Below are 22415 nucleotides of genomic sequence, written 5' to 3'. Positions count from 1 at the left end.
GCGCCATGGTGTGAAAATACCTGATTTCCTGATCCCTGGCTCACCCTTGGAGTCACTGGCATTTCTCCATTGCAATTAGACCCTGCAACTGGACTGTGTCCTTCCACTTCCTAGAGTCCCTGTCCTGGAGCCTGGTATCCATCCCCAGCCAATGTCTACACCACAATTGAGCCATAACACAGGCCAGCCCTGGGCTTTCTCTGGCACTAACTGAACCCATGGCCAGATCCCTGGTTGGTGTCAATTGGCCTTGGAGTCAATGGGGCCAGAGCCCAGTTGCATAAGCCAGCATAGACATCCGACCCATGGAGGAATTGGCTCATGACTCTGCCCTGTGTTTTCAAATATGAGCAGGACAACCCCATACAGGGCCCATACAATGCTCTCTATTGGGGGCGCTGCCGTCCTGCATATCCATGACTCCCACGCTGCCCCCACATTCTCCACTACTCACCCTCAATTTCCCGAGCGACAGTGGGCTTAGTCCCCACCACCCCTAGGGAGCCCCATGGCTCTGGCTGAATGGGACTCTCCGTTGGCAGTACAGGGGGCCTGGCACAGCTGTGGTTCCACCAGGTAGATGGCAGCAGTCCACAGGCGTGCCAGCCAGTGGTGGCGAGCTGCTGCCTATCCGAGGAGCCTAAACTGCTTTGCAAAGACTGGGAACCCATCCCATTTACAGGTGGGCAAACTGAGGCACAGCGCAGGGGGACAAGACTGCAGCTCCAGGGAGAAAACCTAGGAGTTTTCCTGCGCCCCTGCCTAACCAGCAAGACCCGCTCCCCTCCCAGCCCTTGGAACAGACCCCAGGAGTCCTGGCTCCCGCCCCGCTGCTCTAACCACTAGGTCCCTTCCCCAGCCCTGGGAAAAGAACGTGCGGGCTGCATGCATGGGAATGTGGCTGCGTGGGAATCCCCCCCCCCCTGAATCCCCCCCCCCGCTCTGCTCCATTGACCCCGCCCCCACTTTGGCCACGCCCCCCCGGGGCGGGGCGGGGCTCCAGGGCCGCCGGGCTGCACGAGAGGCTCTTTAAAAGTCCTGCAGCGGGGGCATGGCCCGGCGCAGCCCCGCCGAGACGCGGCAGTCGGGGCCGGCGGAGGAGACGATGCCCTTGGCGCTGCTGACCCCCTTTGGGGAGCTGGACGAGCCCCTGTGCCAGGTGGGGGTCACTTTCGCGGGAGGCTTCCCTGCCCCTCCCTCCCGTTTTCCCGCCCTGCGGCTACGGGGGGGGGGGGGCGATTTCTCGGGGGGAGGCAGGACCCGCAAGAGGCTGGAGGGGGCAGAAGACCCAGACGCGGGGAACTTTTGGGGGAAGTTTCTCGTGGCTCACCACGTGCGCCCCTGGGGGGCTGGCAGAGCGACGTGTGCCTGGTCGGGTTTGAGTTCGTGCCTGGCTTTCCCTGCCCGGGGGGGCGGGCAAACCTCTCCTCTTCCAGCCCCTCTCCGCGGGCAGGCCTCGCCTGCCCCCCCCCCCCACCCTGGTAGGGTTCCCGCGGGAGGCGTGACACGGCCGCTCACCCGCTTCGCTTTCAGTTTTACTCTGGGTTGCTGCTTCTTGGGGAGGGGGGGGGGTGAAAGCGACCCCCCTCCCCCCCGAGCAGGAATCGGGAAGGGTTTGCATCTAGGCTCTCAGGCTGCAAGAAGATCCCCAGCTGGAGGGGGCCTGCCCCCCCCGAAGGAGTTTCCTCCTATCCAGGGTCTGCAGCCTGGTTCAGTGTCTTTAGCACCCCGGTGCCCCTATCTCCGGTTGTCTGCAGCTGCTCTGCGCTGGGGTAGTTTTTGGGGTCCTTTGAGTCTTTCCTCTCCAATGCTCCAGCCAAAGGCTGGGTCCTGAGTGGGTGTATCTGGCTCAGCACCCTATGGGAAGACTATGTTGATTTACACCTGCTGAGGATCTGACCCTGCCTTTCTGTTTCTCTGGCTTTTTGCCTGGCTTCCCCTCACCATTCAGGCCCCTCTGTGTGGAGCCATTTCAGTTTTGGGGTGTGCATGGGGTTGAGCATTTGCTTGGCTTGGAGGAGAGCAGCAACATACCAGAGCTGTGTGTTCAATGCCCATACTGAAGTTGGCCTGTTAAGAGGCTTTGCATCCGAGCCAGGCTGGTCATGGCGTAGGTGGGTCTGGAGCATGGGAACTGTGCTGGAGCTGTGGGGCTCCTCTTCTTCAAACCATCTCCCTGCTTCAGGGGCAAGTAGGTGTGACACCCCCTGACTTTGATTCAGGCCATGCCTGGCCAGATGAGCTGAAATCTGGCCTCCCCTCTGGACGAAGTCCTGGCAGAAGTGAGGTTGTGTACACCTGGCCCTCGCAGAGACCTAGAATGCTTCATGCAAGCAGCTCAACCTTTGCGTCTGTGGCACTTCCCGAGGAGGTAGAAAGGGGACTCAAACTCCCCTGTTTAGATACAGAGTGGGTTGGGAAACTGAGGCACAGAGCAGTGTCTTGCTCAAGATGGCCCAGCAGCAGAACTGAGACTAGAACCCAGGTGGCTTAACTCCCAGCCTGGTGGGTACCCCCCCCCCCCCCACCTGGACTCAAACTGAGCACTGCGGGGCGGGGGAGACTTCCCTCCAACACATGCCCCTAGATCCAGGGTAGGCAATAATTTTTGATGGGGAGGGGCACTCTAAGATTTTGTAAAGTGGCCGAGGGCTGCACTCTTCCATGATATTAATGGAGATGCAGGCTCTGGTATGGAGGGTGGGTGCAGAAGGGAGCTTGGGGTAAGGGACTTGGGTGCAGGGTTTGGCATGTGACCTAGGGCAGGAGGGGATTGTGATCTGGGGCAAGAGATGGGGGGGGGGGTGTAAGACAGAGGGTTTGGGTATGTTGAGTTGTGGTAGGAAAGGGCTGGGGTGCCAGAAGCAGGCTGTGGCCAAGAAACTTACTTGCCAGCTGCCAAAGGAACCTGCCCGCCTGCAGAGCTTAAAAATGTTTCTTAGCCCGCCAGCCTGCTTGCCTGGCCATGTGCTTCAACTGAGCTCAGGAGAGGGGGCGTGATTCTTCTTAGCTGCCTGTTAATCTAATAAACTGGCCAATGGGAGTGTGCTGAGGGCGGGGTGGCTCCTAATCTCTCCCCCCCCCCCCCCCCCTTCCAGTTTCAAAACAGAAACTGAGCCCTGCTGCTGCTTTTCTGCACAGGGCTGTGGGGTAACACCTGGGGCTCCCTGCTGGATCCAAGGGCTGGGCGGGCTGTACTTTGCACAGGCCTGCCCTAGATGGTCAAGCTTCCCGCGGCAGCTGCTTGCTCCCGCTCCAGTGAATGGTTATTCCCAGCTTCTAAGGGAGCTGCAGTTCCACTAGCCCTCCCCAGGCCCGCCAGCCTAGCAGGCCCTGGACAGAGTAACTGGCTAATGGCACAAGCCCGCCGGGAGCCCCTGAGCTGGAGGCAGGTGGCTCCGTTTCCTCTCCTGGGCTTGGGCGTGACTTGCGGTGCTGTCTGATCCAACCCTAAACTGTTTGGCTGCTGAGGTCTTGTGTAGCTGGCTCCCTGCCATAGCACAGGGCCTGCTAAGGGCTCCTCCAGCAATTGCCTGGCTACATTCCTCTCCCCCCCCCCCCCCCCCCGCTTTCAAAACCCCTTGGAAATCCCTCCCAGCTGCGTAGGGGGGGTCTAGGCACACAGCTGAGCAGTTGAGATTCCATCCAGCAGAGGGCAGTGTGCTATCTTCCCATGCCCTGCAAGCATCTGGATCAACGCTGCCCTTTGCTACCTGACATCCCTGCAGTGAAGGGAAACAGAGGCACGGAGCGGAAAGGAAACAGCTTGCCTTCTGTGAGTTGGGTGGGGGAGGGAACCCATGAATCCTAATGCTGCTTCTGTGCTGTAACCACTAGGCCATCCAGTCTCATGCTTTACAGTCCCCTATCCCTTGCAGCTCACCATGGAAACTTAAACTAGCAGATGGCATGCTTAGGGGGTCCTCTGATTTCCCCCCATGGCTCCCAAACAGGGTTTTGGTTACTGATGCCCAGGAATGTGTGTATTCAGCATCCCCTTTCTCAGCCTGTCTGCTGATGGCTGTTCCTTGCCTCATGGGCACCTGGCTGCTGGGCTGCCTTCTTTCTAACCAACCCCCCTCTCTGCCCTTACAGGCCTTCCTGAAGTTAAGTTTGGGGCAGGAGCCTGGCACCATGGCGAGGAGCCGGGGGGGTTACCAGCGTGCCTTCTCCGCCTGCCCGGTGGTGCTGTCTGATGGTGCCGAGCCCCTGGAGGAGGATGCTGGTGGCACAGAGGTCCTGTGGTCCCTCCACAGCCAGTGGGGCTGGGCACCAGCGCTGCCCCGCACCAGCCTGCAGCGCATCCCATTCCAGGCAGAGCGCTCGGCCAGCATGATTGAGAGCTGCTGGGAGGGTGCGCACACCTCGTCCCGCTACAAGACCGAGCTGTGCCGTACTTACGAGGAGAGCGGGGCCTGCAAGTACGGGGCCAAGTGCCAGTTTGCCCACGGGGTCAGGGAGCTGCGAGGCCTGAGCCGCCACCCCAAGTACAAGACGGAGCTGTGCCGGACCTTCCACTCGGCCGGCTTCTGCCCCTACGGCTCCCGCTGCCACTTCATCCACAACGCGGAGGAACAGCGCCAGCCCCTGCGCCTGGGGGGTGGCTCCCCCGCCCACTGCGGCTTCTCCCTGTCGCCCCCACCCTCCGCCTCCCATAGCCCCTTGCTGCCCGTCCCAGTAGGGCTGGCTGGGCCCTGCTGCTGCCACCACCCAGCTGGGGATTCCCCCTGTCTGGCCTTTCAAGCTAGTGCTGCCACCACCACCGTGAGCCAAGATGGAGCAGGAGGGACCCTGGCTGCCCCCAGTGCCTTTGCCTTTCCTGGGCAGCTGTTACAAAGAAGCTTGTCGTGTGACTCCCTCTCCGATCAGGAGGACTCGGGAGGCAGCAGCGGGTCTGAGTCGCCGGGTCTGAGGCCCGGCGGGCACCGGCTCCCCATCTTCAGTCGCCTGTCTGTCTCTGACTAGCAGGTGCTCAGTGAGCCTTTGGCACTGTGGTCCTTGCTTCCCCCTCCTCTGCCCCCTTTCCTGGGGGTAATGTTTAAATTGCGGCTCCCAGCCTGGACTCGGGGACCTGTGGGTGGGTTGGAGGCTATCGGGTCAGAGCAGAAAGGGTTAATAGACTCCCAGGCTGTGAGATTAACTGGGTGGGGGGCCAAACCTAAGCCCCGCCTTTCCCTCTGGGATCAGTGATCACTAAGCCATGGGCTGGACCACCTCCCTCTGGTGTAAATGCGTTCCACTCCTGGCGGAACTCACCAGTGCGGCAGAAGAGAGGAGAACAAGGCAGGGGAAAGGGAGTGTGCTTTCCCCATCACCATGTGCCACAGACCGTTGCTTATACCAGTGCATGTTGCTGCTCCATCTGATCCAGCAGCACCTTGCGCTGGTATAAACAGCCAGGCCAGGTGGGGGAAAAAACCCCTCTCCTGGGTGGCGAACAGAGTCTGGCTATTCCCACTTCTGTGCGGGGAAGCGGAGGTGGGGTGAGGTGCTGACAGCTGCATCTCCTGCTGGGGGTGGATTCTGGGTCAGATGTGACCCGCAGGGCGCCTCTGGGAACTCGGCTGGGTGACTTCTGAAAAGACAGCTGACCGTGAACAAGCCCAGTTGCTGGGATTAAGGGTTTGTGGGGGGGGCCAAGTCTGTTGCTCTGCAGAAGGGGCGGTGAGACGTGAAATAGATGAGGTGCCGAAACTGACTGGTGACCAGTCACATGAGGCGGCCTGGGGCAGGGGAGGTGGGGAACAGAAAGGAAACTGCTTTCCAAAGACTTTCCCGCTTCTCTTGGGCAGGCGGGCTGCAGGAAGAGGAAGAGGGTTGTAAACAGATGATTGTGATCTCTGCCCTGGAGCCCTTGTGAGTGTCATGAGCAACCCCTGTGGCCTTGCTGCCTGCCTGCTAGGTGCTGCTTCTCCCTCAGGCTCAAACATCCAACTGCTGTTGATCCTGCCACCCTGTGCTGCCAGCTGTGACTTCAACTTGCTGCTCAAACTCTATACAGCCGGGCTGGGCCGTAGGACTCCCCCTCCAGCAGGGGTGCTAGCTGGACACCCCTCTCCCCTTTCTGGAAGCCTGATCAGACCCCTCCCTGGGTGCTAAAATGAAAGCAAACTCCCCTCCTCCTTTGCTCGTGAAATCCCAGTTTGGGAGGCTTTGGCAGGCAATTCCTGGCTTTCCTGCCGGCTTTCTGCCCCCGCCCTCTCCTCTCAAGTCCTCTGGATCCCCCACAGGGAGGAGCTAGAGGCTGCCTCTTGGCATAGCAATCAGGTGGAATATGATAGCAAATTAACTAGCATTTTGGGCAGGGGGTCCAGCATCTGGCAAGCAAATAGAGCTGGTGTTCCCCAGCTCCACCACTGTACCCCAGGCTAGATTTCTCCAGGTAGCTGTCCCTGTCCAGGCTCGAGCTCCTGGGCAAAACCTGCCTGTTCTTAAAGGCCTCAGCTCCCTACAGCAAAACTGACCCTGATCTTTGGGGCTGAATCACACCAGGGCCAGATTCTGTAAGAGGATTTAGATTTAAATTGGGGCTGCTGACTTTCTTCCTCCTCCTGTTTCAAATCCACCTGCTATTCTCTGCCCCCGTTGGGCTGGGAATGGCGCAATATTCGGCTAGGGATTAATTTCAGTCTGTCCCTATAAGAAGGGTGGACCCTCACCTCTGCAGGATCCGTATGCTGGCTGGCTGCTCTAGATGTCTTTCCCTCTTTCAACCATCTTCTGCTCTTTTGAAGAAAGCTATTCCTCTTTAAAGGTAGCAGGAGTTCTCTGTTAGCAGGGCTAGTGGTTAAGGTAAGGAGTTTTTAGGGAATAATGTAAACTCCATGGAACTCATCAAACCCGTGCATCTAAGGGCTATTTTAGGGAATAGTGTAAATTCCATGGAACTGCTCAAACCTGTGCATCTAAGGGTTAATCTATGTGGGAAGGAGATGGACTAGAATCTCTTCTTTGGAAGCTCACAAATTATTCCAGCATGACAATTCTGGAATAAAGTTTGCTCTGGAATGGAGCAGGGATGTAGGGAGCCCATCCCCAGACAAGCCTGTGGTCAAATGTAAGATTGTGAGAGCCTCAGTCTGAGGGGCTTTTATTATTTTAAACTATTTATTATCTTTAAATCTATTTCTAATATTTGGAACCAAATTCTTTTAGAGGAGCTTAAACTTATTTTAGTTTATCCTGTGCACTGAAATCTCAGGACCAGTGCTTGCCTTGTGTTTCTGACTAAGCATTCTGACTGTAAGCATGCTGAATCTAACTTATTGTAAAGCTGTATTTGGTTTATTTATAGTGGTTTCACTCTGCTTTTTTGTATGGTTCTATAAAATTAATATAATGAGTGACTCTTATCTATTGTACCTATTACCTGACTGGAATAAAACTGTCTTTTTTGTGCATCTGGCACTCTGCTTAATCTTTGAGGTTGTAATGGACAGGGGGAGTGCTGTCCAGGACCCAGTAACTAAGGGGTTAAACTCGGGTAGCTAGCAAAGGGGTTGGCAGGGAGCCAGAGAATCAAGGGGCATATGGTGTTGAATTTTGAGTTGTAGAAGATTCCTTGCCTGCTTTCTTTTGGGGGGAGGTTTAAGCCAGGGGTTGAGACAGGATGATTTAAACTCAGGCAGGAATACCCTGCCTCCCAGGAATTCAGGGCATGGAAGTGGTCTGAACAAAGAGGACTATAAGTAAGGGGCGGGGGGGAGTTAATTTAGTTGCATTCAAGGTAATTTTTTCTTTATTTTTGTGGCTTGGTTTGAGCTGCTCTGTGAATCGCTGTATCTCCTCTCCCCATTTACCATCTAGCATTGTTTCCAGCGACTTTTTTTCCCTCTGTTTTAATATGTTTTCCTTAGTTGCTCTGTAACATCTAGCAACCAACTATACTTTATCCAGTATCTTTTATTTTTGTAATAAAAATCACTTGGGTGGTTTGATTCTTGTGCCCTGGAAGGTCGGTCTGTCTGCATGCCTCAGACTAAGTGGTCAGCTACCCGAGACTGCAGCTTGTTTTCCTCTTTCCTTTTTTCAAGCTCTTCTAGGACAAAAGAGCTTGGGGTACCCCCGGGGGCAGGTTCAAGTGTTCACCCCTGGCTTTTAGGGATAAAAATCACTTGCTGGTGGCAGCAGTCCCCCAAAATCTGGTGTGATTCTGGGGGGGAAGACTTGTGTAACCAGTGCCTGTAAGGTTTGAAGCTCTTGCTGGCCCTCCCCTTCTACACTTGGAGTGCCGGGGTGGGGGACAGCCCTGACGGAGGCAAAGGCTGGATTTATTTATTGGCAATGGTTTAGTATTTTAGTAGCAACTTGCAGAGGAAGAATATCAATTTTGGCCCTGATCTTGCACATGCATAATGGGAAGCTTCTACAGCTAAACCCATGTTGAATTTTAAGCGAGAGTGGGTGTCCAGTTCCATGTTTCAGGGGCCAATCTCCAATCCACTGACCCTTGGATTCTCCAGACTTTACCGAGCAACAGCTATTTAAACACCAAGCAGCAAACGTTACAGGGATGTTGGCCTGTCATCTGGAAAAAGGGTAGCAATTCTCACTTGGGCTGGCCGGCTGAATCTGGCCTTCTGAGACTGGGTGCTGCTCCTTGCACCACAACCGGCCCTGCTGCATGACCTTGGGCAAGCCAAGTCACGGCTCTACCTCGGTGTCCCAAACTGGCGATGCTGCCATATGTTGAAAACTTCTTTTGACAAACATCTGGTCTTGGGGTTATCTTCCACTGTCGTGGGGGCACACCTGTGCCCCACCCCCTCAACAACTAATTTGCTTAACACTTCACCCCTACTCTAGAATTTTCTTTGATGGGTGGACCCCCGTGCTCTAGAATTTCCCCCAACTTATAAACAATGGCTATTTAGCCCATGCTGGGACTAAAGCAACCCCCTGTGGGGCTATAAGAGTGTCCGCTGCACAATGCTGTGCTGTTTTGTCTTGTCCTCACCACACTGCCTCAGGCAGGGCTGCCTGTCCTGTTTTCTCTCCAACACATTTTGGTGACAGCTCTCCTCTAGCCACTGGTTTGACCAACGCTATTGCCAATGTAACTTGTCTGGCCTGGTAGCATGAGTACTGGAATCAAAGTTGTTCTGTGATCAACTGGCAGCATGGCCATAAACATAAGAGCTGCCAGGCCGGCTCAGACCAGTCTTGCCGATATCCTATCTCTGCCAGAGCTTCTGGGGGAGTGTACAGAGCAAGGCATGTCCCGCTCCTGGCTCTTAGCACTCAGAGCTGTAGGGTCATACCAAGCAGGGGTATTAGCTGTTGATACAGCTGTTCTCCAGGAGCTTAGCCAGAAGTCCTACCCAATTACTGGATATCACAACATCCTGTGGCAATGAGTTCCACAGGTTAGTCAGGCATGTGGAAAATTTTGCTCTTGTTTATATTAACCTACAGCTTCAGGTGATTCTTTCTGCCCCCCCCATGATTTATTTTTTTAATAGCTGTCTATCCTCATCCCTCCTTTCCCAGCTGAACAGCCCTGATCCTTGTAGCCTCCACACCTGGAAGCTGTTCCATATCATTGGGGCTGATCAGCTGGCTGGTATTTGAATCTTTCCTCCGGGTGTCCCAAGCGCTCGGTTTACTGGTAACACTGCTGGGGTTTCGATAATTGTGTGCTCTTCCCAGTTTCCAGATGACGGAGAGTTCTGCCCTATGACTAGACTTGCTTTCCAAACACCCTCAGCTGGCTGCCCCGGGCAGCTAACCTCCATTTAACCCCTGCTGGGTGGGGTTGGGTCTGACCTTGAGGGTGGTGAGTGGCTTAGAGGAGCCGGGCAGTTTCCAGTCACATGGAGTTGCCTGTAGGGTTTGGCCAGCCACAGCCCATGCTGCTGTGTGACACACGTCACTCCTTGTGCAGGGCAGCTCCCTGGGGTGAGGGTTCAGAGGGGCTCTTGTGAACAGACACGGCATTGTTCCTGTGCCAAGGAGCACTGTTGGCAAGGGAGCAGGAACCGAGCCTTCAACGTAACAGGCCAAGCGTCTCTCCCCCCAGGCCGGGGGTTACAGTCGTGCAAAGTGAACTAAACTGGGAGCGCTCCTGTTTGTGCTGTCAGGTGCTGCACTGCCTCTAGGGTACGGGGGCAGAGGTGGAGGGATTATTCTGTGGAAGCGGCTAGTTCCTAGAGGCCACATCAAAGAGGACCCTACTAGGCCAACCCCTGCCTAGAGACAGGCGGTGCCCTGAAGAGCTTGCAATTAAAATAGATGAGGGGAAACTGAGGCATGGGATGGGGACATGAATGGCTCATGGTCACTGGGGACACCGAGGCTGCCTTCACTACAAATTAAAGGGATGGTATTAGCAGGCACAAAGTCCCAGGAAAGCTACAACTTTCCTCGTCTTCATTTCAGTTTTGTCCTGGATTGGGTGACAGTGAGGGAACAACACCCCCAGCAGAACCCAGGAGTCCTGGGGTTTGCCCTAAGGCCGTGGAGGAGCACAGGCCCAAGGGCCCTGTCTTGTTTGAAAACCAGGTGGCTAAGGGCTGCTCAAAGCCCCCTCCCCAATTGATCTTAAAAAAAAAAAAAAATCTTTCAACACCAAGTGCTTGTGCCTGAAATTTCAAGGTCCTGAGCCTATTCAGAGCATCCCGGCCAAGCTAGCGGATAGAATTGACCCGCTGCCCAAGAGGGGAGGTCTCCACTAGCCTTCAGTGAACCCCATCTCCCCCTCCTCCCTCAGCAGAGATTAGGGGTGGGCCAGCTGGGAAGGGGGATGGGTTTGGGCCCCATATGTCCCTGTGATGTGCCGAACCAAGCCATCCGCGCCCAGTCACCTCCCCTCAGTCCCTGACCCCATGGCTCAGTTTTAAAGAGCTTATGTGGCAGCCTCTCTGGAGAGGGGGAGGCAGCTGTTCTGTTTACATAGTGGGGTGGGGATGGGGGGGAGCCCTCTTAGCTGTTTGCACCAGTGTCTTGGGCCCTCTGGAGATTGGGCAGGATCGGGGTTTGCCCCCGCAGAAGGGGTAGGGCAGGGTTCTGCTCGGAGCCAGCCAAAGGCTGGCGTGTTCACACCTTTGAGTCTGGTTTCTGCACCCCCCTACAGCCAGCCCCCTTCACCCATCTGCTCGCAGCCCCTGCGGACGTGCCAATGGAGGCTGTCCCCTTCCACTGGCAGGTGGGAGCATAGCTGGGGACACTTCCAGCCAGCTTTTGGGATCTGCCAGCCTTTGAAAGGCCCCACTTCCATCCGCTTCGGCCTGGCCCCCCTCTGTACTCGGGCCTTGACTGCTCCAGCTGGTCCCCTGGTTGCAGCCAGTCCCAGAGGTCTGACACAAAGGGGTCCACTGTTACCATAATACAGCTAATAACCCTAAAAGTGTACAGCACCTAGCACAATCGGGCCATGACAGGCCTCTTAGGTACTACCATAATACACCTAATTTTAACACAACTGTACAGCTCTTGATACAAGACAGGCCTGGTGTATGATGTGTGCCTAGATGCTACCGTAATACACCCAGTAGCAATAAAAATGTACAGTGCTTGGCACAAGAGAGACCTAGGCCTGACCAGGGGCTGCTGTGGTAGAAAAGCACCATGGGACTGATTAAAAGGCCAGGAAACCTATCTTCTGGCAAAAGGCAACAGGTCCTTTGTGAGGCCTAATAGATCATGCATGGTGTGGGGCTGGGCTCTGTTGCTGGATGACGCTGGGCACATCATGGCCCTGTTCCGTGCCTCAGTTTCCCTACCTTTAAAATGAAGATAATTCTACCAACCTCTTTGGGAGCAGCAGGTGAAAAGTGCCAGATGAGCTAGGACCAGTGTTCCCTCTAAGCTGGGGGGGAGCCCAGCTTCATAGGTGGTTAATCAGCCCCGCTCTAGAACCCTGAGCCTCTGACTGGGAAGAGCTGATTAATCACCTGGGATGCTTAGTGGGCCACTGGCTAGGACCCTGAATAATTTGAGGAACTTCATGGCTGTTACTGGTTAAGCAGCAATTGGATCCTGGCCTAGAGGAGGAGATTTCTAGCTGAGTTCATCAGCCGTCTAGCAGCCCAATGAGAGCCTGGACATGGGGGTGGGAGCACGTGTTTCACAGAGAAGGAGTTTAACCAACAGAGCAGCTCCCCAAGGGACAGGGTGGATTCTCCACCTCTCAGGGTCTTTAACTCAAGATGGGGTGCCTCTCAGTGACAGCCACTCTAGCTCACCCACAAGATAAGGGCTGGCATGAGGAGGCGGGATGAGCTGGCTTAGTCCCCAGGCAGCAAGGAGCCGCCTTTTCTACTATGTTGGAACTCTGGTGCTGGTTTTGCTGCAGTGGAGGGGTTAGTAAAGTTATGTGCTTGTTCCCGTAATGTAAGAACTAGGGGTCACCACATAAAGTGAACAGGTAGCAGGTTCAAACTAACAAAAGGAAGTTTTTCTTCATGCAGCGCACAGTCAACCTGTGGAACTCCTTGCCAGAGGATGTTGTGAAGACCAGGACTTTAAGTCTATGTCTACACTCGCGGCTTCTTGCGTGAGAAATATGCAAATGAGGCTAGGCGTGGAATATCGCCACGCCTCATTTGCATACCTAATGAGCTGCCATTTTTGCAAAAGAGGCTCTTGCACCAGAAGGAGCTGTCTACACTGCCCCTTCTTGCGCAAGAAAAACCCTCTTGCGCAATGCCGCTACGCCGATTATTTTCAGGAAGAACGGCATTGCGCAAGAGGGTTTTTCTTGCGCAAAAAGGGGCAGTGTAGACAGCTCCTTCTGGCGCAAGAGCCTCTTTTGCAAAATGGTGGCTCATTAGGTATGCAAATGAGGCTCAGCAATATTCCACGCTTAGCCTCATTTGCATATTTCTCGCACAAGAAGCCGCGAGTGTAGACATAGCCTAACAGGGTTCAAGAAAGAACTAGATAAATTCATGGAGGTCAGATCCACCAACGGCTACTACCCAAGACGGGTAGGAATGGTGTCTCTAGCCTCTGTCAGAAGCTAGAAATGGATGACAGGGGAGGGATCACGTGAGGGTTACCTGTTGTGATCCCTCCCTCTGGGGCATCTGGTATTGGCCCCTGTCGGCAGTGAGGACGCTGGGCCAGATGGACCTTTGCTCTGACCCCGTATGGCTGTTCTGATGTTCTTATGGTACTGGGGTGAAATATGTTGCCCAAGCAACTGTTGCCACTAGTCCCATGGTGGGTCTGATACAGGTTCTAGCCAGGACCCAAAATGACCTTCCAATCGTTGAAGAGTCAGAGGGGACCAGCCTGATCCAGGACTGGGATGCTCTTCCGCCTGACTGCTTTTATGCTAGCCTCCTTGTGCCAGGAGGGGAAACGGAAGCACAGAACGGCAGCGCCATGGGGGGGGTTTCAGTAGGCAATCAGTTTTATGTGCGTCTATGGGTGCGTGTGTCTCTCTGAAGCTCCGCAAATCAGAGAGAGAGAGAGTGCTTCTTCCAGCAGCAGACCACTTGTGTGTGTGTTTTCAGTAGATGATCAGGTGTGTGTGTGTGTGTGTGTGTAGGCACCATCAGCATGTGTGGAGTGTGCATGTCCATGGAGGGCACAGGGGCAGATCAGCTTTGTGTGTGTGTGTGGGCGCCAGCAGCAGACCAGCTGCATGAGTGGAGTGTGGGTCCCAGCCGCAGATCAGGCCTGTGCTGTGGGGTTGGTCTCCCCTTCTCCCTGCCCCAGGGGTGGGCAGAAGTGTCTTAGTTGGGGGAGGGGAGCTGAGGCCCACTGGAGGGCCCTGCTCCCATTGCAGACAGAAGGCTGAACCCCAGGATGCGTTCCTCAGCCCTCCACCTGGTAGTGCCCCTGGAGGCAGTGGGGCCGATTTCCTGTGTCAACCAGCAGGTGTTCCCCTGACACCCAAACAAGGGGAACTGCCGCCACCCCCCAGGCTCCACCGCCGACAATGCTCGTGACCCTCCCTTCCTCCAGCAGGGGGCGCCCTCGGCCCACTTTGCCATCAGGCGGTTTCTGCACCCTGCAGGCGCCTCCATAGCTTCGCTTGAGGGTTGATTGGCGCCAGGCCAGGAACGCGTTCACACCAGCCTGGCTCAGGGCACGTTTCCTCCGGGCCCGCCCACCGGCGGAGCTGCTCTCACAGCCCAGCCGCTGGCGTGCAGCCCGTGACGGTGAGTCACGCCCGTGTTCCCCCGCCTCGTGCGTCTTCCTTGGAAACAAAGCAGAGGTCCCTGGGTTCAGTGGCGGCGGCCCAGCCCCACGGCCTGGGACGTATGCAGCCCGGGGCACAGGGAGCAATGGGAGATGCTGGCTCCGGCGCTTCATGGGCAGAGGGAAACCGCAACCAGCCAGCAGGGCTCTAGCATGGCCACGAGTGGGCGTGGCCCAAATGCGGCGCATCAGGATCCCAGCGGGGATCAGAGCTAGATTGGGTGGGGCACAGACAGATGCTAACTGAGATGACGGGTGCTGCTCAGACCCCCACCGAGATCTGGACCCCATGGTGCCAAGCACTGCTTAGACTGAGATCTGGGCCCTGTTGGGTCGGGCACTGCGCAGACCCCAACAGAGATCAAGACCCCGTCGTGCCGGGCACTGCACAGGCCCCCGGCCGAGATCAGGGCCTGTTGTGGCAGATGCTGGCTAAACACATAGGCTGTGTCTAGACTGGCAAGTTTTTCCGCAAAATCATCTGCTTTTGCGGAAAAACTTGCCAGCTGTCTACACTGGCCGCTTGACTTTCCACAACAACACTGACGATCTCATGTAAGATCGTCAGTGTCCTTGCGGAAATACTGTTCTGCTCCCGTTCGGGCAAAAGCCCTCTTGCGCAAATCATTTGCTCAAGAGGGCCAGTGTAAACAGCACAGTACAGTTTTGTGCAAAAAAGCTCCCATGGCTAAAATGGCGATCGGGGCTTTTTTGCGCAAAACCGCGTCTAGATTGGCCACGGACGCTTTTCCGCAAAAGTGCTTTTGCGGAAAAGCGTCCTGCCAATCTAGACGCCCTTTTCCGAAAATGCTTTTAATGGAAAACTTTTGACTTTAGTAAGGCATTTGATACGGTCTCGCATGATATTCTTATTGATAAACTAGGCAAATATAACTTAGATAGGGCCACGATAAGGTGGGTGCATAATTGGCTGGATAACCGTAGTCAGAGAGTTGTTGTTAACGGTTCTAAATCCTGCTGGAAAGGGATAACAAGTGGAGTTCCTCAAGGGTCTGTTTTGGGACCCGTACTGTTCAATATCTTCATCAATGATGTAGATATTGGGATAGAGAGTACTCTTATTAAGTTTGCAGATGATACCAAACTGGGTGGGGTTGCAACTTCTTTGGAGGATAGGGACATAATTCAAAATGACCTTAGCAAGTTAGAGAAATGGTCAGAGGTAAACAGGATGAGGTTTAATAAAGAGAAATGCAAAGTGCTCCACTTAGGAAGGAACAATCAGTTCCATACATACAAGATGGGAAGCGACTGTCTAGGAAGGAGCATGGCGGAAAGGGATCTAGGGGTCATAGTGGACCACAAGATGAATATGAGTCAACAGTGTGATGCTGTTGCAAAAAAAGCAAATATGATTCTAGGTTGTATCAACAGGTGTGTTGTAAGCAAAACTCGTGAAGTCATTCTGCCGCTCTACTCTGCACTAGTTAGGCCTCAGCTGGAGTACTGTGTCCAGTTCTGGGCGCCACATTTCAAGAAAGATGTGGAGAAATTGGAAAGGGTACAGAGAAGAGCGACAAGAATGATTAAAGGTCTAGAGAACATGACCTATGAAGCCAGGCTTCATGAACTGGGCTTGTTTAGTTTGGAAAAAAGAAGATTAAGGGGGGACATGATAGCGGTTTTCAAATATCTAAAAGGGTGTCACAAGGAGGAAGGCGAAAATTTGTTCCTCTTGGTTTCTGAGAACAGGACAAGGAGTAATGGGCTTAAAGTGCAGCAGGGGAGGTTTAGATTGGACATTAGGAAAAAATTCCTAACTGTCAGGGTGGTCAAATATTGGAATAAATTGCCAAGGGAGGTGGTGGAATCTCCCTCTCTGGAGATATTTAAGAACAGGTTAGATAGACATCTGTCAGGGATGGTGTAGACGGAGCTTGATCCTGCCTTGAGGGCGGGGGGCTGGACTCGATGACCTCTCGAGGTCCCTTCCAGTCCTATTATTCTATGATTCTATGATTCTATGATTCTATGATTTCTGGAAAATCATGCCAGTGTAGACGTAGCCATAGTGAGCAAGATCAGGGCCCTGTTGGGCCAGGCACTGCACAGACCTAGGGTTGCCAGATGGTTGAATCAAAAATACCAAACACTCTCCCCTCCCACCCACCCCCAAAAAAACGGGAAAAAATTCTGTTGAAGGGGAAAAAAAAGGGGGGGAGACCAAAGTTGTGCAAAAAAAAAAAAAAAAAAAAGGACTTCAAGGACTTATTAAGCCTAAAAATTTTTTTTTAAATAAAACAACTTTAAAACAGCATGTCTCCTTTAAGAGTGAGTGCAGGGATAGGAACGGTGGGGGGGGGGGGGAGATGTTGAGCCCTAAGATCCAGGGGAAGCATTGCTTCCCCTAGGTCTTTTGGCCAGCAGCCACTTTGTGCTGGCAGCCTTGGGGAACCAGGTAAGCATGGGGGCTGGGGGTGTTGGAGGCCGGGTGCTGAGTGTTTGTAAGCTTGCCAGGTGCCCGGCATTTTCGCCTTCTGGCCGGGGAAAAATTCAGAAAATACCGGACATCTTAGGTGTCAGATATTCTCTGAATTTTTTTACCGGACAGGAGGCAAAAATACCGGACTGTCCGGGTGAATACTGGACCCTGGCAACCCTACACAGACCCCGGCCGAGATCAGGGCCCTGTCGGGCCGGGCACTGCACAGACCCTGACCAAGGTTTTGGATCTAGTCAGTTTGAAAGCGAAGAGCCTTCTACACCGTCTGGACCTGAATTTGTGTTTCCACCAGCCCAGAGTTCAAAGCAGTGTCAGGCTGGGCCCCCACACGCTGACGGGAAAAACCAGGCTGCAAACCAGGCTGGGCTTTGATGGGCAAGGGTGCAGCTAGAGTAGCGGGGGAGGGAGGGAACCAGGAAACAGCCAAGGGAGCGCTGCTGCAGCTAAGCTGCAGGCTGGCCTTGTGGTGACAGCGCGGGCCTGTGACTCAGGTGATCTGGTTTTTAGTTCTGCCCTTGCCTCCCTGTGCGACTTGGGCCAGATCACGTTTCCTCTCTTTCCCCCGATCTTTGCTCAACCCATGTAGCTGGTGACCTCTTGGGGCAGGGACCTTTGTGGCTTTGTGAGGCTCAATCCTGGGGTTTTCCCCTTAGCGCCCTCCGCTTCCCCCTGCCTCTAGGTAGGGAAACGCTCCCTAAGCTAGCGTTCCCTGCGAGGCAGCGGCAGCGTGTATTGGACAGGCCTTGTGTCCACTCGGGGTTCGACGTCCATGTCGGAGCAGTGTGGCAGCGGAACTACACCCGTGCTCAGGGCTTCCACCAGGTCTGCTCGGCCCAGCCCTGCCCCACGCCGGCAGCCCTGACTCTAGATCTCCGCAAGCCCCCCTTGCTCAGGGACTGGGCCAGCTGCAGGCGGGTTTTCAGTAAGAGACGGTAACCTCGTTCTTCACCTCCCCTGCCAGTGACTCATCAGAGCCTTGCAGGCCGGAGCTCGGTTCACTTCTTGTTTTCGTTTGACTCATTCGCCGCTGCCTGGAGCGTGCTGACTTTAATAAAATCTCGTGCTTCGGGGTTTCACCAGCTCCCCTCTGTCAGGCCTGGTGACTTCAGTTCCACCAGAGAATTTCAGGCCCCCGGAGATCAAATTATTCTGTACTGTGGGCAGACAGCAGGCGAGATCCTGGAGCTGCCAACACCCAAAGCCCCTGCAATGATAATCCCGCCTGGTGCCTTGCAGAGGAAGGTACAACCTTCCATCTCCCAAGGCCTTTGCCAGTCTGACTCGCAGGAAAATGCCCTACTGAGATGACCCCAATCCTGGGATCACTTGGATGCTGAGAACATGAACAAGACCCACCAGCCGGGCATCTGTGAAAGAGAATTCTCTGCCTCACCCTAACCCGCCTTGCCCCATGTCCCATCTCCTGCACGGCCTGATCTCTGCTACTTTAAAGAAAAGCCTCCAGGTTACAATTGTACATTGGGGACTGATGGGGGGGCGGGGGAGAAAATCCTTCCTGACCCAATGTGGTTGAAGCCCTGACTCTATCAGCATACACATCAGCAGAAAACAATGAATTACAGAAACCCTGGATCTTATGCACTCAGCAGTCTGGGCAGCAAGCAAAGTGGGGCAAGAGGAAAGGATTTTAAAGCCTCGTTCTTTTCCACCTGCCCCAGTTTGAGAGGTTTGGATGAGTCATACCTTGGCGTTCCGGTCTGCAAGGCATGAGAAGTGATTGCAGCCCATGCAGCCATACCTGAGCAAGCTTTGATCTAACTAGACTGCTTGACTGGCAGTCAGGACTCCTGGTACCACCCTAGCAGTAGGAGGGAGTGGTGTCTAGTGGTTAGAGCAGGGGGGCCTGGCAGCTAGGACTCCTGGGCTCTTGCCCCAGCTCTGGGAGGGTGGTGACTGGTGCTGGAAATCAGGTCTCCTGATGTCTCACTAGCTCAAAGCCAGGTGGGGTAGCATTGCCCCCCCCCACCCGCACCCCCAGCAGCTGCTCGTGGACCCAGGCTCTGGGGTGGGCAGAGCTAGGCTGTGGCTCTGCCTCCATATGCTGCCCCGGCTTCCCTGCTGCTGTTACTTGTGCCCGCTTTGCTCCAGCGCCAAAGGGGAGCCCTTCCAGAGGGGTGTGGGGGCTGCAGGGCTTGGCCTGTCCACTCGCCGCTGGATGAGAGACAGGGACCCCAGACAGGAAAGGCTCCCCTGTCCTGTCCCTTGCCTCCCTGCGCCAGCCAGTACCCTGCCCTGGGGCCTGATCAGAGCTGGCGCCCGCCCCATGTCCTGTTGCCTGCCCTGTGAGCTGCCAGCACCCCCGACTGCCCGTGGGGGGCCTTGTGACCTCCCATGGGATGTCCCCAGCAGCAGAGCACGGGGCAGTGGCAGGGGACGGTGCTGTTCGCCTGTTTCCCCGATATTTGACGCGGGTTTACGAAGGCTGGTTGAGATGGCGATCGGGTGTCACTGAGCAACGGGCCCCAGTTACCAGGCAACAGGAACCTGTAGCCTGGGAGACCAGCAGAGCCCTCTGCAGCTGGCTGAGCTCGGGGACTGGTTCAGCGACTTCCCTGCCTCAGCCTCTGGGCCCTGCCTTGTCTTGCCCCTGCTCCCTGTGAGTGCAGGATACGGCCAGGACAGGGTTAACTCTGGGGACAGGGGGTGTTTCTATCCCAGGTTCTAGTCCCAGCTCTGGGAGGGGAGTGAGGCCTAGCGGTTAGAGCAGGGAGCCAGGCCTCCTGCGCTCTAGTCCCAGCTCTGGGAGGGGAGTGAGGCTTAGCGGTTAGAGCAGGGAGCCAGGCCTCCTGCGCTCTAGTCCCAGCTCTGGGAGGGGAGCGAGGCCTAGCGGTTAGAGCAGGGAGCCAGGCCTCCTGCGCTCTAGTCCCAGCTCTGGGAGGGGAGCGAGGCCTAGAGGTTAGAGCAGGGAGCCAGGCCTCCTGCGCTCTAGTCCCAGCTCTGGGAGGGGAGCGAGGCCTAGCGGTTAGAGCAGGGAGCCAGGCCTCCTGCGCTCTAGTCCCAGCTCTGGGAGGGGAGCGAGGCCTAGCGGTTAGAGCAGGGAGCCAGGCCTCCTGCGCTCTAGCCCCAGCTCTGGGAGGGGAGCGAGGCCTAGCGGTTAGAGCAGGGAGCCAGGCCTCCTGCGCTCTAGTCCCAGCTCTGGGAGGGGAGTGAGGCCTAGCGGTTAGAGCAGGGAGCCAGGCCTCCTGCGCTCTAGCCCCAGCTCTGGGAGGGGAGCGAGGCCTAGCGGTTAGAGCAGGGAGCCAGGCCTCCTGCGCTCTAGCCCCAGCTCTGGGAGGGGAGCGAGGCCTAGCGGTTACAGCAGGGAGCCAGGGCTCCTGCGCTCTAGCCCCAGCTCTGGGAGGGGAGTGAGGCTTAGCGGTTAGAGCAGGGAGCCAGGCCTCCTGCGCTCTAGTCCCAGCTCTGGGAGGGGAGCGAGGCCTAGCGGTTAGAGCAGGGAGCCAGGCCTCCTGCGCTCTAGTCCCAGCTCTGGGAGGGGAGTGAGGCCTAGCGGTTAGAGCAGGGAGCCAGGCCTCCTGCGCTCTAGTCCCAGCTCTGGGAGGGGAGTGAGGTCTAGCGGTTAGAGCAGGGAGCCAGGCCTCCTGCGCTCTAGCCCCAGCTCTGGGAGGGGAGCGAGGCCTAGCGGTTAGAGCAGGGAGCCAGGCCTCCTGCGCTCTAGTCCCAGCTCTGGGAGGGGAGCGAGGCCTAGCGGTTAGAGCAGGGAGCCAGGCCTCCTGCGCTCTAGTCCCAGCTCTGGGAGGGGAGCGAGGCCTAGCGGTTACAGCAGGGAGCCAGGCCTCCTGCGCTCTAGCCCCAGCTCTGGGAGGGGAGCGAGGCTTAGTGGTTAGAGCAGGGAGCCAGGCCTCCTGCGCTGTAGCCCCAGCTCTGGGAGGGGAGCGAGGCTTAGCGGTTAGAGCAGGGAGCCAGGCCTCCTGCGCTCTAGTCCCAGCTCTGGGAGGGGAGCGAGGTCTAGCGGTTAGAGCAGGGAGCCAGGCTTCCTGCGCTCTAGCCCCAGCTCTGGGAGGGGAATGGGACTGGAAGCCAGGGCATCCCTTCTCTGTGCCCCACTTTCCACCTCCTGTGGACGGGTGCATTCCCAAGCCCCAGCCAGCGGCTCCACCCTGTTCAGCTGAGGGCGGGTGGCCAGGGCCTGGACTCCATGCCAGCTCAGGCCTGTGTGGGGAGACAGAGGCCAGGCGGGGTCGACCGCTCCCCGCAGGGCTGCTGCCGACGGTGGCGTCAGCGCCCCAGCTGCTTGCCTGCCCAAAGAGCTGAGTCCTGCGCCACTCCAGCTGCCCTTGACTCCTGGCCGCATTCCACAGGCGCGTGGCCGTGACGCAAGAGTGGGGAGGCTGTTCCCTGCCAGGGGCTTGGTGCCAGCAACCGGCAGGGGTGGCCGCCACTTTTGGATAACAACCCCCCGCTCCCTGCGGCCTCCTGACTTCCTGCCTGGCCTGTTCCCCCTTCTCCTGCCTGCCGTTCGCCACACCCTGCCCCCTGGGCCTCGCCCTGGCGCGATCCAACAGGAAGTGCCATTCAGGGGTGCTCCTGTCGGCATTCAGGGTGAGGTCCCCGCTGGGCTTGGATGGAGGGAGCGGGGTGGGTGGCTCCAACGGGAGGGGTCTCTCTGCCTTCAGAATCGCTCCTGACCCAGCTCCTTGGTGCGCGCTTGGCGTCCAGCCACTTCCAGAGCTGTTTGTTCGAGTCTCGTGCTCGGTGCACAGTGCCCTATAAGTGGAATACTGCGTTCTCCTTCACTTCCTGTCCTAAACTTGTCTGCCACATTGCGGGGCAGCCACTAACCCGCTGCTGCGTTCCACCCCAGAGCTGGCTGCATTTCAGCCCTGAAGTTATTCCCAGGGCTGCGCAGGCCACACGGCATTTTAACAAGCCCCCACTCCAAAGGGGTTGGGCTTTTTAACCAAATTGTGGGGCTGTACCTCAGTGTCTTTCATTACTTAGTGTCCTTTTGTAACTCCAGGACATGCAGAGACAAATTCCTTGCTTGGTTGGAACCAGCAGAGAACTTGACCCACTTCTTTTTTTTAATTAAACGTGGTGGAATTTAGCTGCTGGAACTCACTGCCACAGGATACCAAGTGAGGCTCAGACTTCAGCAGAGTGTAGCAGCTGTATGGCGAATTCGCATCTCCACAGGTAACTACAGACCAGGGAAGAATTTCTACAGCCCATGACCTTCAGAACCTGGGCCAACGTACAACTTAGCTGGTGATCCATGCAGCTCATTGGACTTTGGCACCAGGTCATGTTCCCTTCGTTGCTGCAGCCTTTATCGAGCTCAGAACCCCTGTCGCAGTGGCGGCTCCCATGCTCCCGCTCCAGCAAGACAAAGGGAGGAGAAACTGAGGCAGAGAATAAATGGCTTGCCTGCAGGTCAGGCAGCGCACCAGGCGCCCTGACTTGTTACGGCTCTGGGTGCGAGGGCAGGCTGGCTCTGTGGCTGGGGCGGGGAGGCACCCCGCTGGCTGTGAGCTGTGGAGCGCCCCCTCCTCGCCCCCACCCAGCCACTCTGCTGGTGTCAGTTCCTCAAATTGCCTTATATGGCTGGCCAGCCGGAGTTGCGCGGGAGGGCGGGCAGAGGAGCCGGAATGGGGAATGTGTGTGGATGGGAGGGAAATCCTACTCAGCCGTCCCAGTGGGCCAGGGGTGGGGGAGCCTGCAGTTGCGTCACATCGCGGGGGATGGGTTTATTTGGGACAGGGGCCCCGCTGCAGGTTCGGGGCAGAAAGACACAATTTGTTGTGACCCCCCTCCCCATCCTAGACCTCCACCCTTGTGCAGAACA

The 22415-nt window shown here is 56.2% G+C and overlaps 1 protein-coding gene across 1 annotated transcript; it reads left to right on the top strand.

Moving 5' to 3' along the window:
* The first annotated feature begins 984 nt into the window (after positions 1-984).
* Positions 985-7400, top strand: LOC102460767 (mRNA decay activator protein ZFP36L2-B). Its single transcript, XM_075915325.1, has 2 exons — positions 985-1159; positions 4096-7400. Exons 1-2 carry the CDS (start codon positions 1052-1054, stop codon positions 4963-4965), a joined length of 978 nt encoding a protein of 325 aa, XP_075771440.1. The 5' UTR covers positions 985-1051; the 3' UTR covers positions 4966-7400.
* The last annotated feature ends 15015 nt before the right edge of the window (positions 7401-22415 follow it).

Source organism: Pelodiscus sinensis, unplaced genomic scaffold (assembly GCF_049634645.1).
Source record: "Pelodiscus sinensis isolate JC-2024 unplaced genomic scaffold, ASM4963464v1 ctg34, whole genome shotgun sequence".
Taxonomy (NCBI): domain Eukaryota; kingdom Metazoa; phylum Chordata; order Testudines; family Trionychidae; genus Pelodiscus; species Pelodiscus sinensis.
This window is presented reverse-complemented; position numbering and strand designations above follow the sequence as displayed.

Excerpts from the sequence above, each read along its gene's own strand:
- LOC102460767 (XM_075915325.1), top strand. The coding sequence starts at position 1,052 with ATGGCCCGGCGCAGCCCCGCCGAGACGCGGCAGTCGGGGCCGGCGGAG. Across the intron at positions 1,160-4,095 it reads TGGACGAGCCCCTGTGCCAG|GCCTTCCTGAAGTTAAGTTT; the intron begins GTGGGGGTCACT and ends CTGCCCTTACAG.